The 15,439-nt window shown below is 42.5% G+C and overlaps 1 protein-coding gene across 2 annotated transcripts in view; it reads right to left on the minus strand.

Moving 5' to 3' along the window:
* LOC137436361 (ATP-dependent clpX-like chaperone, mitochondrial) overlaps positions 1–15,439 on the minus strand; it is a 136,010-nt gene that overhangs the window by 97,840 nt on the left and 22,731 nt on the right. For both annotated transcript variants that reach the window (XR_013624882.1, XM_078786359.1), the window contains exon 3: positions 733–887. Coding sequence is in view for 1 of the 2 variants with exons in the window: in XM_078786359.1 (XP_078642485.1) it covers positions 733–887 (155 nt within the window). In the remaining variant the exon portion in view is untranslated. The remainder of the gene's footprint in view (positions 1–732; positions 888–15,439) is intronic.

Below are 15,439 nucleotides of genomic sequence, written 5' to 3' on the forward strand. Positions count from 1 at the left end.
CTTATGATAGGGAAGAGAAGGAGAAGAAGAAGAAAGGAAAAAAAAGTGATTCTTCACCATCGATATGAATGAATGAATGAATGATCGTTTTAATGCCATTTTTCCCGCTAGAGCGGGGGTTAGCCTTGCGGGCCCCATGACAATCATGGTTCCCTGTTTGAGGCAATGTTTTTATGGTCGGATGCCCTTCCTGACGCCAACCCTTGGTCGCCTTTTACGATGCGCAGGGATACGGTGTACCTATTCTAAATCGGGGTACACACCAGGATCATTCATCCCAGCAAGCTGGTACTCAATTTGCCGACCTCGGAGGGATGACAGGCTCAGTCAACCCCCCTGGTGTTAATTTAGCGATCGCCCGGGATTCGAACCCAGGATCCTAGGATCCCAAGCCGGCACCCTAACCGCTAAGCCAACGCCAGGCTATTGATAGATGGGACCAAAACGATATTTAGCAAGATGTCTCAAAAAGGTGTGGATGAGTTATGTGAAGAGTTGGTAGGTGAAAAGAACAAGCTAATTCGATTTTGGTTCAGGTCCAGCTTTATCATCGGGATACAAAACGTAAACTGTTCTACCTGGTGGAGGTATACGCTGTTCTGAGTGCCATCCTCGTTCATAATCATTTTATGTTGAATTGCAAGCAAATATGAGTAACGATGAAATATCGTGCATTGCAGTCTTATACATCCTGAGATGCGGAGAGCTGCCGCTGCCGCTGCTGCTGCTCACCTGCTTCCTGTTGCCTGAAGACGCATTGCTTTCTGCGCCGTCCTTTGTAGATGCCAAGGCAAAAGAAAAGCACAAAGTTCGAACACGCAACCCGAGAAAATGATGGTGTCCATGGGAGTGTGAATAACAAACCCACCGCCCCAGAAAGCAACCTTCTGCAGAAGATAGAGAAAGACATCGAATTTGGATCAACACGATGATCGGATGTACACGGACATCTTAGCAAACAGAAAACTCAAACATAAGTAAACAGCCGATATACTCGTATGCATTTGTGGAATCGTCGATGCAGATTCGTGAAAAATATTCGACCACCTTCAACATTTGGAAGCAAATGCAACTGCAGAGTCAATATCCAACAACATCCACCAGGATACAACTACAACAATTACCAAATGTCCGGGTACACTGATACAACCGTGCGCTGCACCGATGTGAAGATGATACAGCGCACGGTTGCGCACCACCTCGGATCATTACCAGATCATACACGTACATTTCCTTGTACCTGCCGTACCCAACTACCCCATTTCTTACATTTCCCGCCAAGTCCAGACGATGATCATCTCCAAAGCTTTGTTCCCGTTTTCTCTCGTTTATGGAATCCCCTTCCTGAGTCTTTTATTTTGTACTCTTTTCTCTCCAGTCGTTAAAGACAGCAGTCCACTCCCACCTCAATGTCCACCTCAATGCCCCCCATGAACCTTCACCAAACATGCAGTTTGTCCTCGCATTGATATCGTTGGTAGACCCCCTCAGTTGGTTGGGCGATCCATACGTAACTCTCTTTATCAAGTCTTCCAAGGGTATATCGAACACAAACATGCCATACATTAGTTAGGCCAAACAATAAAACGTCTCGTGTGAGACCCGGACATTGTCCACTTTGAACAATCCAGCTTATGCTCGGCGGATGATGTCAGGCCCGATGATTTATCCTAGCTGAACGTGGTTCGGGTTAGTTGTTGTTCTCCTCCTCTTCCCTCTACAAGGGGTGAGGTCCAATGGAACCAAGCTCCTGCCCTGCCTTGGCCACGATACTCCTCCACTCCCCTCTGTGCTCACTCAACTCTCTCTACTCTCCACCCACCCCCACCTTTCTGATATCCCTCCTCACACAATCCTCCCATCTCAACCACAGTCCACCTTTTCTTCCTATCTTGTTCCCTCAACCTATCCGCTCTCTTTGCCATTCTCTCTTCCCCCATCCGCACCAAGTGTCCGGCCCATCTCAGCCGGCATTTTACCAATCTCTCCGTCAAGCTCACCTGCACACCAATCTCCTCCCTCAGTTCATCCCTTCTCCTTCTATCCAACCTTTTCTCCTCTTCGTATCTGCAACAAATGGCCTATGATCGCCAAAAGGTTTGCTACTTGAACATGATCAGGTCAACTCTTAATCTTTACCTGCGCCACCAAAGGTAGGCGGAGGTAACGTTTTCACCCGTGTGTGTTTGTTACTTGGCAAATTTTTGTTGTTGTTTTTTTGCAAGTATGTTGTGCTTGTGTGTTTGTCTGTCCGCTCACTTGTACTTGCCTACAGTCACAATTTTAAACCGATCTCCACGAAACTTCACCAAATGGTAGAGTCCGTGGTCCGACAAAATCCTATATATTTATGAGGTCAAAAGGTCAAAATAGGCCAAAGGTCAACCACTTTTTTTCAAATTTCTAAAATCCTCAATTTTAATCCGATTGACTTGAAATTCGAATAGGATTTACATATCGGCGAACTGAATTCAAACACCAACTATTTTTGAAATCAGCGTAGGCCAAAAGGTCAACATAGGCCAAAGGTCAACCACCTTTTTTGAATTTCAAAGATCCTCAATTTTAATCCGATTGACTTGAAATTCGAATAGGATTTACATATCGGTGAACTGAATTCAAACACCAACTATTTTTGACATCAACGTAGGCCAAAAGAGCAACATAGGCCAAAGGTCAACAACTATTTCAAATTTCTAAAATCCTCAATTTTCATCCGATTGAATTTGAATAGGATTTTCAGATCAGCTAACTGAATTCAACCACCAATTATTTTTGAGGTCAAAAGGATGCTCTACCGAGTGCCATTCTGCTTTGTTCTCTTTTGCCAAGTGTCGCTCTACGAGTGATTTTTCATTTGTCTGTTTATCTGTCTGTCTGATTCTGTCTGTCTGTCTGTTTCTGTCTGTCTGCTTCTGTCTGTCTGTTTCTGTCTGTCTGCTTCTGTCTGTCTGTTTCTGTCTGTCTGTTTCTGTCTGTCTGCTTCTGTCTGTCTGCTTCTGTCTGCTTCTGTCTGCTTCTGTCTGTCTGTTTCTGTCTGTCTGTTTCTGTCTGTCTGCTTCTGTCTGTCTGTTTCTGTCTGCTTCTGTCTGTCTGTTTCTGTCTGTCTGTTTCTGTCTGTCTGCTTCTGTCTGTCTGTTTCTGTCTGTCTGTTTCTGTCTGTCTGCTTCTGTCTGTCTGTCTGTCTGTTTGTCTATTTGTTTGTCTGTTTGTCTGTCTGTTTGTCTGTCTGTCTGTTTGTCTGTCTGTCTGTTTGTCTGTTTGTTTGTCTGTTTGTCTGTCTGTCTGTCTGTCTGTTTCTGTCTGTCTGTTTCTGTCTGTCTGTTTCTGTCTGTCTGTTTCTGTCTGTGTTTCTGTCTGTGTTTCTGTCTGTCTGTTTCTGTCTGTCTGTTTCTGTCTGTCTGTCTGTTTGTTTGTCTATTTGTCTGTCTGTTTGTCTGTCTGTTTGTCTGTCTGTCTGTTTGTCTGTGTGTTGGTCTGTCTGTTTGTCTGTTTGTCTGTCTGTCTGTCTGTCTGTTTGTCTGTCTGTCTGTTTGTTTGTCTGTGAACAGGATATTTCAAAAAGTTGTGGATGGATTCGGATGAAATTTCATGGGCAGATGGAGTGTATGAAAAAGACGAAATGATTAGATTTTGGTGAAGATCCGGATCCGAGAATATTTTAATTTTTCAAGAGACTCTGCACCATTGAAAGATTGGGCCAAAATGATATATGGCATGATATCTCAAAAAGTTGTGGATGGATTTGGACAAAACTTAGGGGATGAGTTGGTTAGGTGACATGAACAAGCCAATTCGATTTTGAAGGTCTGGATCCATATTCGGCCCATCAGTGAGATACCAAACGCAAACTGTTCAGCCTGGCGGAGGTGTGCACTCTACCGAGTGTTGTTCTAGTTCGTTCTTAAATCTTAGACAACATAATATCAGATTCTGAGTTTAATTCACCTCGTTGTCATTTGTTTGGCCTGTACAAACTAGGTTTTATCGGGGTTTGGAATCAAACCCTTAATTCCCCCCCAGATCCAAAACTTCTTCACAGTTATCCTTCACTAGTTCGATAAATCGTCAACAGCGACTCAAACCACCCATAATGGAAGAATCGGTTAAAATGTTTCTATTCATACCAATGAATAAGTAAACGTGTTCATTTACACAAGAAGCAACTTTGTTCAACGTTCCCCCAAAATCTTCGAGGAACCTTTGGTGGTACGATTACGACCAATTCACCAGTGATGACCATGACAAGATCTTAGTTCTTTTTATAATAATATAATGCTGCACTATGTTGTATGATGTTTCCTTCAAATGGTGGTTTCAAGGTCAGAAGGGCGCAGAACACCCTGAAGGCAGCAAACATCACTCGCATCCACAAGAACGGTGCAGACACAGACACGACCGACTCGAAGCCGGTGAACTTGTTTCCAATTACGTTTGATGTCAAATATTTCCTGTTTTCAAACAGTCTGATATCTGACCATCAGTTTGGATTCTGTCCCAGCCAATCCACTTTGGACATTCTTCTGCTCCTCGCTCACAAATGGTTCAACAACAACAATAACAACAATAACAACAAATTTCGTGTGAGGCTCTCAATCTTAAATGATCTTAAATTTTAAAAATCTTAAATTTTCCAGGTGTGTACCCTGGTTAGAATAGGTACACAGTATCCCTGCATGTCGTAAGAGGCGACTAAGAGGGTTGGTGTCAGGAAGGGCATCCGGCCATAAAAACATTGCCTCAAAAAGAGAACCATGACAATTACAAGTACATATGGGCAGGGTGCACCCCGAAGTGGAGATCGGTTTCTGAGGTTTGGGACATGGAATGTAGGGACAATGACAGGGAGACCAGGAGAAGTGGTGGAAGTATTGGTCAGAAGAAGAGTGGACATATGTTGTGTGCAAGAGACGAGATGGAAGGGAAGTGGTGTGAGAATGGTGAATGGTAGGCAGGGACAGAAATACAAGTTTGTGTGGCAAGGGTGCCCGGAGAGCGTGAATGGTGTTGGTGTCCTGTTTTCTGAGGAGTTTGTAGACAGTGTGGTGAGTGTGACTAGAGTGAGTGATAGGTTGATGATGGTGAAAATGATGATTGAAAGCTCTTGGTGAACGTCATCTCGGGATATGCTCCGCAGGTTGGTCGAAGCGATGAAGAGAAGGACAAGTTCTGGTGTGCGATAGAGAAGCTGATGGAAAACGTGAAAGATAAGGAAGTTGTTGTGGTGGGAGGAGACATAAATGGACATGTGGGAAGGAGTATGGATGGTTTTGAGGGAGTTCATGGGGGTTACGGATATGGTGTGAGAAATGGAAAAGGTGAAAGGATTTTGGAGCTTGCTGATGGAGCTGATTTGTTGATTTGTAATACTCAGTTCCAGAAAGAGGATAATAAGCTTGTTACATACACGTCAGGTGGGTCGACGACAACCGTTGACTACCTGATGGTGCGTAGGCGAGATAGGGGGCACCTCCGGGACACAAAGGTGATCCCGGGGGAGGAGGCTGTTTCACAGCACCACTTGGTTGTCTGCGACGTAAGGGTGAAAGGTGCGAGGAGAGCTCGGCGGGTGAAGTACCAACCGAGAATGAAGGTGTGGAGGTTGAAAGAGGTGACAGTAAGGGAGGCATTAAAAGAGAGGCTGAGTAGGGTAGAGGATGATGTGGTTGAGCTTGAACGTGGTTGGATGTCAATGAAAGCTAGTCTGTTGGGAGCCGTTGGTGAGGTATGTGGATGGACAAAAGGACCACCGAGGCACTCGGAAACATGGTGGTGGGATGAGGAAGTTGGAAAGAGGATTGACGAGAAGAGGAAGAAGTTCAAGGAGTGGCAGAAGGCGAAGGGTACGGGAGCAGAAACAGCAGAGCATGAAAGTTATAAGGCAGCCAAGAAGGCTGCAAAGAAAGAGGTAGAAAAGATGCAGGAGGCATGGAGGAAAATGTTCAGAGAAAGCTTGGATTCGGAAGAGGGTCAGAGAGCGGTATTCAGGATTGCAAAGCAGATAGCGAAAGAGAGGTGTGATGTGATGGGGGTGAGTTGCTTGGAGGATGAAGTGGGACAAATCGTTGTGGACCCAGATGGAATTAAAGGAAGATGGAAAAGATATATGGAAATGCTGTTGAATACAGAGAATGAATGGGATGGCAACATAGAGAGTAACCCAGTTTTAGGACCGGCAGAGAAGATAACTGAGAAGGAAGTTGAGGAAGCGATCAACGCAATGAAGAGTGGAAAAGCGGGAGGGCCGACGGGAGTTGTGGGAGATATGTTGAAGGCAGCAGGAAGTTGGGGTGTGAAGAGAATGACAGAGATCTGTAATCTGGTGGTGAAAGAAGGCCGCATTCCAGTGGCTTGGGAACTGAGTACCCTCGTCCCTCTATACAAGGGGAAAGGTGACCCTCTGGACTGTGGCTCGTATCGAGCGATAAAGTTATTGGAGCATGGAATGAAGGTATTGGAAAGGGTGTTGGAGGAGGATAAGGACGAAGGTGAAGATCGACGAAATGCAGTTTGGATTTATGCCAGGAAGAGGAACGACAGACGCGCTCTTTATTGTGAGGCAGTTGCGCAGGAGAAGTACATGGAGAAGAGGAAGAAGTTGTTTCTTGGGTTTGTTGATCTGGAGAAAGCATTCGATAGGGTTCCACACAAATTATGGACATGGGCATTGAGGAAGTTAGGAGTGGAGGAATGGTTGATCAGAGTAGTGATGGCAATGTACAAAAGAGCACGCACAGCTGTAAGGACGAAGGACGGGAACAGTGGTGAGTTTGAGGTGAAGGTGGGAGTGCATCAGGGGTCGGTACGAAGTCCACTACTATTTGTAGCTGTGATGGAGGTGCTGGCTCAGAACGTAAAGGAGGGTTTACCGTGGGAGTTGTTGTATGCAGATGATCTGGTGTTGATTGCGGAAAGTATGGATGGACTGAAGGAAAAGATGAACAAGTGGAAGGAATGTATGGAGACAAAAGGTCTGAAGGTGAATATAGGAATGACGAAGGTGATGGCAAGTGGTAAAGCATGTGGTGAGGTGGAAAGAACTGGGAAGTGGCCCTGTGCTGTGTGCAGGAAGGGTGTCGGAGTGAACTCCATTCAGTGTACAATGTGCGCTGAGTGGGTTCATCAAAAATGTAGTGGTCTGAGAGGGTCATTAACCAGTGTGGCAGCTACATTCAAATGTAAGGTGTGCACAGAGGGAGCTGCAGATGGAGGAAATGTTGAGTTGGATCTTGGAGACGGCGTGAAGCTGGAAGGTGTTGTGGAAGTGTAATTCAGTGTAACTTATTGATTGGCACTGGTAACTTATTGATTAAGACTGGTAACGAAGCTGATACATTTTACCTGCAACCTCTGTGAAAGCCGAGTTCGTAAATGAGTGTCAGGAATGTGCCCGAACATGGTAATCTCTTGTCCACCTGGTCACAGCCCCAGGCTGGAGCACCCTCCTACTGTGTAAATGGAAATCACAGCAGGAGGGGAGCGAGTTGATGCCAGGGCTTGGTGCAATACATGACCTCGGGGCATCAGCGGAAGAAGGATTAACGTTTCAGCGGACAGAGGATTAAGTCCAGTTCGTCCATATAAACTAGAGCAAACGTGGAGTCGAGAGGACTTGCTACGTGAAGCGCTGACCGAACGGGAGTGTCGGATGAACGAGAAGGACCAGCGAAAAGAGTTAACCTGATCCATTATATTATGCGGTATCATTTTGGTAATTGGATGAAGTGAATACAGTTTAATAAACTAGACCTTTTGTAACCTGTGTCCGGTCGTTGGAGTCCTGTGAGTCCCCCAGTACAAATTCCCTGACAATCTTGGAGGCACCGCTGGGATCAATTGTACACACAAACAAGTCTTCTTTAAAAGGTGAGTGTGTCTTGTTTGGTCCAATATGATTTACGAACTTGGAAGTTATGGGTACATACATGGGGGAGCAGGTGGACTGGGGCTTCTTTGCGCACCGATGCCGCGATATAGGTGGCGTGAGCCATCACGAATGGGATTTCGATAAACGACTGTAGCAATTTATTCGTTTTTTTTTCTAAATGATTTCTGTAAATACGTATTTTTGCGCTGGTTATTAAAGGGCCTTACTGTGACCTGGAAGCGGGCGGAGCAAGTGTGCACCTTGCGACCGCTTGCTTCCAGGACGTGTAAGGCCGGTACACTCGTTTACCCACCCGCACACGGATAAAGTACTACTTTTTTTTTTGCACTTGTTCGAAGCACTTGACTTGATCGGCGCTCGGCGAGCGACAGGGAACCGGGAAACGGAATTATATTTATATATATATATATTTCCAATATGGTACACCGGCCACAACGATTTTAGCGATTATCCGAGTTTTTTTTTTAACGATTTCTGTAAATACGTATTTTTCCTGCGCTGTGTAATTCTTCTGACACGCGCCACGAAGAAACGCACCACTGATGTGCATGAAGCGACTTGTTTGCCGGTTCGGTAAGGTCCGTCCGTACACGTGTACAATCGTGTACACCCGTTTTAAATAAATAATTTTTTTCAGTTTTCCCGCCATGCCTAAAAATTCATGACAGACAACCCCCCCTCATGCCGGTCCAGAATTATGATGAAAGATGGCGATTGAGAAAAAAAAAAATTGCATCAAATTTTGTCCAGGTCCATCAAGAAGCCTTTGAGACATGCTTCACGGTTGAATAAAAAACCACCGTTTAGAGTACTTCTTTTTTTTGTTCAAAGCACTCGACTTGGAGCCAGAGACTTGCTCGGCGGGGGATATAATTTTAGATATATATATAGTACGGGCATGCCCTAGTGAGAGATAATTACAGGAAATGGTGTTTGTGAGTAACAACCACCCTCTGGTCGAGGCTCATAGAAGGGGTGATGCTTACTGATTCGGCACGCTCACAATAGGTGTTGTGGAAGTGTAACTCAGTGTAACATATTGATTGGCCCTGGTAACTTATTAATTAACCTGGTAACAAAGCAGATACATTTTATGTGTATGAACAATGTAATCTCTTGAAACACCTGGTCAAGGCCCCAGGCTAGAGCACCCCCCCCCCCCTGCTGTGATTTCCATTTACACAGCAGGAGGGGAGCGAGCTGATGCCAGGACTCGGTGCGATGCATGACCTCGGGACATTAGCGGAGAGGAGATTAAGTCCAGTTTGGCGATATAACGAGAGCAAACGTTGAGTAAAGTACACTTGTCCTCAGAAGCCCTGCCCGACAGAACGATGGAATGAACGAGGACTTGCTACGTGAAGCGCTGACCGAACGGGAGTGTCGGATGAACGAGAAGGACCAGCGAAAAGAGTTAACCTGATCCATTATATTATGCGGTATCATTTTGGTAATTGGATGAAGTGAATACAGTTTAATAAACTAGACCTTTGTAACCTGTGTCCGGTCGTTGGAGTCCTGTGAGTCCCCCAGTAAATTCCCTGACAATATTGGAGGCACCGCTGCGATCAATTGTACAAGCAAGTCTTCTTTAAAAGGTGAGTGTGTCTTGTCTTGTCCAATATGATTTACGAACTTGGAAGTTATGGGTACATACATGGGGGAGCAGGTGATCTGGGGCTTCTTTGCGCACCGATGCCGCGATATAGGTGGCGTGAGCCATCACGAATGGGATTTCGATAAACGACTGTAGCAATTTATTCGTTTTTTTTTCTAAATGATTTCTGTAAATACGTATTTTTACGCTGGTTATTAAAGGGCCTTACTGTGACCTGGAAGCGGGCGGAGCAAGTGTGCACCTTGCGACCGCTTGCTTCCAGGACGTGTAAGGCCGGTACACTCGTTTACCCACCAGCACACGGATAAAGTACTACTTTTTTTTTTGCACTTGTTCGAAGCACTTGACTTGATCGGCGCTTGGCGAGCGACAGGGAACCGGGAAACGGAATTATACTTATATATATATATATTTCCAATATGGTACACCGGCCACAACGATTTTAGCGATTATCCGAGTTTTTTTTTTTTTTACGATTTCTGTAAATACGTATTTTTCCTGCGCTGTGTAATTCTTCTGACACGCGCCACGAAGAAACGCACCACTGATGTGCATGAAGCGACTTGTTTGCCGGTTCGGTAAGGTCCTTCCGTACACGTGTACAATCGTGTACACCCGTTTTAAATAAATAATTTTTTTCAGTTTTCCCGCCATGCCTATAAATTCATGACAGACAACCCCCCTCATGCCGGTCCAGAATTATGATGAAAGATGGCGATTGAGAAAAAAAATTGCATCAAATTTTGTCCAGGTCCATCAAGAAGCCTTTGAGACATGCTTCACGGTTGAATAAAAAAACCACCGTTTAGAGTACTTCTTTTTTTTTGTTCAAAGCACTCGACTTGGAGCCAGCGACTTGCTCGGCGGGGGATATAATTTTAGATATATATATAGTACGGGCATGCCCTAGTGAGAGATAATTACAGGAAATGGTGTTTGTGAGTAACAACCACCCTCTGGTCGAGGCTCATAGAAGGGGTGATGCTTACTGATTCGGCACGCTCACAAAATATGGGATTTTAATGGCAGAGATGCCACGAAAGATCAGGAAGGGAAGGAATGGAAAATTTGTCAAGGTTTGAAATTAATCGGACAAGGGGGTCCCAAGGTATGGTCACCGTACTCGCAAGTCGTTCGTTTTGGCTTTGCGAATGGACCAAACCATTCCATGCAAATAGGAGGGTGGTTCTGTGGTCGTAACTGCCACGTGGTTTCAAAGTTTTGTTGTTGCTTGCACGCATGTTTTTTTTTGCAAGCACGTACGGGCGAGCACGTACGTGCGGGCACGCCCTAGTATATATAAATTGAGGTAATATTAAGTTATGGAATTAATTGCTTTCAACAATGCAAAGGGTGATAAAATATGGGATTTTAATGGGATTTTTTAATGGGATATTGGTTTCGGAATGTTTAGAGGTCATTGCAATGTGATAATAACTTGTTGTTGGAACTTGTTGTTGGAACTTGTTGTTGGAACTTGTTGTTGGAACTTGTTGGAGCAACTTGCTGTTGGAACTTGCTGTTGGAACTTGTTGGAACTTGTTGTTGGAACTTGTTGTTGGAACTTGTTGTTGGAACTTGTTGTTGGAACTTGTTGGAACTTGTTGTTGGAACTTGTTGTTGGAACTTGCTGTTGGAACTTGTTGTTGGAACTTGCTGTTGGAACTTGTTGGAACTTGTTGTTGGAACTTGTTGTTGGAACTTGTTGTTGGAACTTGCTGTTGGAACTTGCTGTTGGAACTTGCTGTTGGAACTTGTTGTTGGAACTTGTTGTTGCAACTTGCTGTTGGAACTTGCTGTTGGAACTTGTTGGAACTTGTTGTTGGAACTTGTTGTTGGAACTTGTTGTTGGAACTTGCTGTTGGAACTTGCTGTTGGAACTTGCTGTTGGAACTTGTTGTTGGAACTTGTTGTTGGAACTTGTTGTTGGAACTTGTTGGAACTTGTTGTTGCAACTTGCTGTTGGAACTTGCTGTTGGAACTTGTTGGAACTTGTTGTTGGAACTTGTTGTTGGAACTTGTTGTTGGAACTTGTTGTTGGAACTTGCTGTTGGAACTTGCTGTTGGAACTTGTTGTTGGAACTTGTTGTTGGAACTTGTTGTTGGAACTTGTTGCAACTTGCTGTTGGAACTTGCTGTTGGAACTTGTTGGAACTTGTTGTTGGAACTTGTTGTTGGAACTTGTTGTTGGAACTTGTTGTTGGAACTTGTTGTTGGAACTTGTTGTTGGAACTTGTTGTTGGAACTTGCTGTTGGAACTTGTTGTTGGAACTTGTTGTTGGAACTTGTTGTTGGAACTTGCTGTTGGAACTTGTTGTTGGAACTTGTTGGAACTTGTTGTTGGAACTTGTTGTTGGAACTTGTTGTTGGAACTTGCTGTTGGAACTTGTTGTTGGAACTTGCTGTTGGAACTTGCTGTTGGAACTTGTTGTTGGAACTTGTTGTTGGAACTTGTTGTTGGAACTTGTTGGAACTTGTTGTTGCAACTTGCTGTTGGAACTTGCTGTTGGAACTTGTTGGAACTTGTTGTTGGAACTTGTTGTTGGAACTTGTTGTTGGAACTTGCTGTTGGAACTTGCTGTTGGAACTTGTTGTTGGAACTTGTTGTTGGAACTTGCTGTTGGAACTTGTTGTTGGAACTTGTTGTTGGAACTTGCTGTTGGAACTTGTTGTTGGAACTTGTTGGAACTTGTTGTTGGAACTTGTTGTTGGAACTTGTTGTTGGAACTTGCTGTTGGAACTTGTTGGAACTTGTTGTTGGAACTTGTTGTTGGAACTTGTTGTTGGAACTTGCTGTTGGAACTTGTTGTTGGAACTTGCTGTTGGAACTTGCTGTTGGAACTTGTTGTTGGAACTTGTTGTTGGAACTTGTTGTTGGAACTTGTTGGAACTTGTTGTTGCAACTTGCTGTTGGAACTTGCTGTTGGAACTTGTTGGAACTTGTTGTTGGAACTTGTTGTTGGAACTTGTTGTTGGAACTTGCTGTTGGAACTTGTTGTTGGAACTTGTTGTTGGAACTTGTTGGTGGAACTTGTTGTTGGAACTTGTTGTTGGAATGAATGGGAACATTCAAATGTTGGGTTTTGCTAACATTTCCACAACGTCGCTACAACGTTTCACTTTCGTTGTTGCAACGTTTTGCTCCAACGTTTTGGGGACATTCGAATGTCAAGTGAATCGAATGAGAATTCAGGAATTATTTCATTATTAACGATTAATGAAGTACTTATTTAATTAATTACATTTCTTATTACATTACAGTAATTACATTACAGTAATTACCTGAGGTAATTACAGTAATTACAGTTCCGGTAATTACAGTAATTACAGTAATCATTACAGTAATTGCAGTAATCTTATTACAGTAATTACATTACATTAACTCAGGCACCTTTTGAGTAAGGAAGCTGATATTTGGACATGACACTGACCAAGTGATGTGGCTGTCAAGGAAAATATTGATTTATTGATTAATCATTTAATAAATTAACTCGTTGATTTATAAATGACTTATTTAATTAAAATTCCTGAGAGATACATCTTCGGATGAAATACTTGCAGATTGGTTATGCTATGAGCCAATTGATTAAGGAAAATATTTTGTGATGGCCATATTGGCAATTTCGTGGCCATATTCGTGGCAACTCAGTTAGTGCCACTGCACCTTTAAAATGCATCCCTGCGTTCATTTTTCGATCGATTGAGTTGAAATTTTGAACAATCGGATCTGGACTGTCGTTGTTAACGACTCTAGCACGCACTCGTCCAATCAGGATGGAGCGGTATGGTCCCCGGATCATCACTGCCCGCAGTTTTAATTAATTTTACTTTTTCTCTTGGTCATATAATTTTGAAGACATGCGTGTCATGATAGAGGAAATGTTTGTTCTGTTGAACGGAATAAATGTTGTTTATTTGTGTGGGAGTGTATTTTTGTGTATTTCTTGTGTATTTTGGATATATTTTCACGACTAATTCCAGTTAACATCCTGCAAAATTTGCTCGTTTGCTGGCCGAGTCGAAATTGCGTTGAGTTTCTATGGCATGCGCCATTAAAAGCGCTGTGTAATGGTTGAGCTCCTTTTATTTCGGTTTGGTCATGCGGATGAGCAAACAAAGTGACAAATGCTGCGGCTGGAGCAGTAGAAGCGATGTTTTTTTAAATGGAAACGATGTAATGAGTAATTAAAAGTGGGAGGGGGCAACACCACGCATACCTCTTTTAAGGTGTGTATAAACCCTGGAATATTTCAGCAATCAATACAATGCTGAAACTATGTAAGTTAAGTTAATGAGTAATTTACTGAGTAATTTAATGAGTAATTTAATGAGTAATTTAATGAGTAATTTAACGAATAATTTAATGAGTAATTTAATGAGTAATTTAATGAGTAATTTAACGAATAATTTAATGAGTAATTTAATGAGTAATTTAACGAATAATTTAATGAGTAATTTAATGAGTAATTTAATGAGTAATTTAACGAATAATTTAATGAGTAATTTAATGAGTAATTTAATGAGTAATTTAATAAGTAATTTAATAAGTAATTTAATGAGGAATTAAAAGTGGGAGGGGGCAACACCACGCATACCTCTTTTAAGGTGTGTATAAACCCTGGAATAAACGTGGGAGGGGGCAACACCACGCATACCTCTTTTAAGGTATGTATAAACCCTGGAATATTTCAGCAATCAATACGATGCTGAAATGATGTAATTTACTGTGTAAGAGGGTCGACCTTGGGTTTGTTTGGGTTTGTTGTTTATTTTGTGGATGTGTATTTTTTGTGTATTTTGGATATATTTTCACGACTAATTCCAGTTAACATCCTGCAAAATTTGCTCGTTTTCTGGCTGAGTCGAAATTGCGTTGAGTTTCTATGGCATGCGCCATTAAAAGCGCTGTGTAATGGTTGAGCTCCCTTTATTTCGTTTTGGTCATGCGGATGAGCAAACAAAATGACGAATGCTGCGGCTGGAGCAGTGGAAGCGATTTTTGAATTGTTCAATGATTATTCGATATTGTTATGACTTATTGTCAATAGGTATACTGAGTGGCCATGAGGTAGCCTGTTGCTATGTACAGTTTTATTCTATTGTTGATTATACCACATAATTGTGGTGATAAAGGAAATGTTCGTTTTAAATAGATGATTATGATATGACCATGACTATAAAATCATGATGATTATTATGAATGATATCATAGGGTTCAAATGCAGAATGATTGCATGAACTTGGGAAAGAACTTTCAAGCCCTATGGGATAAATTGGGTGTTACAAGCAATGGAGCTTCAAAATTTAGCATGATTGAAGGAATTTTACAGTCTTATTTCAGTAGTTTTACGAAATTTAAATTGCCAAGAGATTTGGGTACTATTAAAGAAAAAAAAAAATGATGAGATATTTTTTCCAATGAACTTTAATATCTGCCATCCATTTTGGCTGTCTCACGAATGAAGGATGAGTTGCCTTTAGTGGTTGCAAAGAAAATTTGTGGAGACCAGGCAAAATGGGGAAATATGTCAGATATGACCCTAGGACAGGACGGTGATTCATCAATTGACATGAGGTACGAACCAGAGGTGACGACCGATGAGTCGATCTCAGTCAATGGATGGACCTGTCCTGACATCATTGGGGAAAGGGCTTATGCAAGGAGTCATTCAAAATGATTAATTTGATTTATTGATGAATATTGATGAATTAATTGAAATTGAATAATTGATTGAATTGTTAATTGATTGAATCTAATTGATTGAATTTAATTGCATAAATTGAACTGAATAAATTGAATTGAATATATTGATTGTTTGATTGATGAAAATGCGGTCTCAAGAAAGAAGCTTTGATATCTTTGCGAGATATTATCAATGTGGAGACAACCTGGGAAAATTGAGCAAGGTGGTGAGTTTATATACAGATATGTA

Source organism: Myxine glutinosa, chromosome 11 (assembly GCF_964187855.1).
Source record: "Myxine glutinosa chromosome 11, kmMyxGlut1.1, whole genome shotgun sequence".
NCBI classification, from domain to species: Eukaryota; Metazoa; Chordata; class Myxini; order Myxiniformes; family Myxinidae; genus Myxine; species Myxine glutinosa.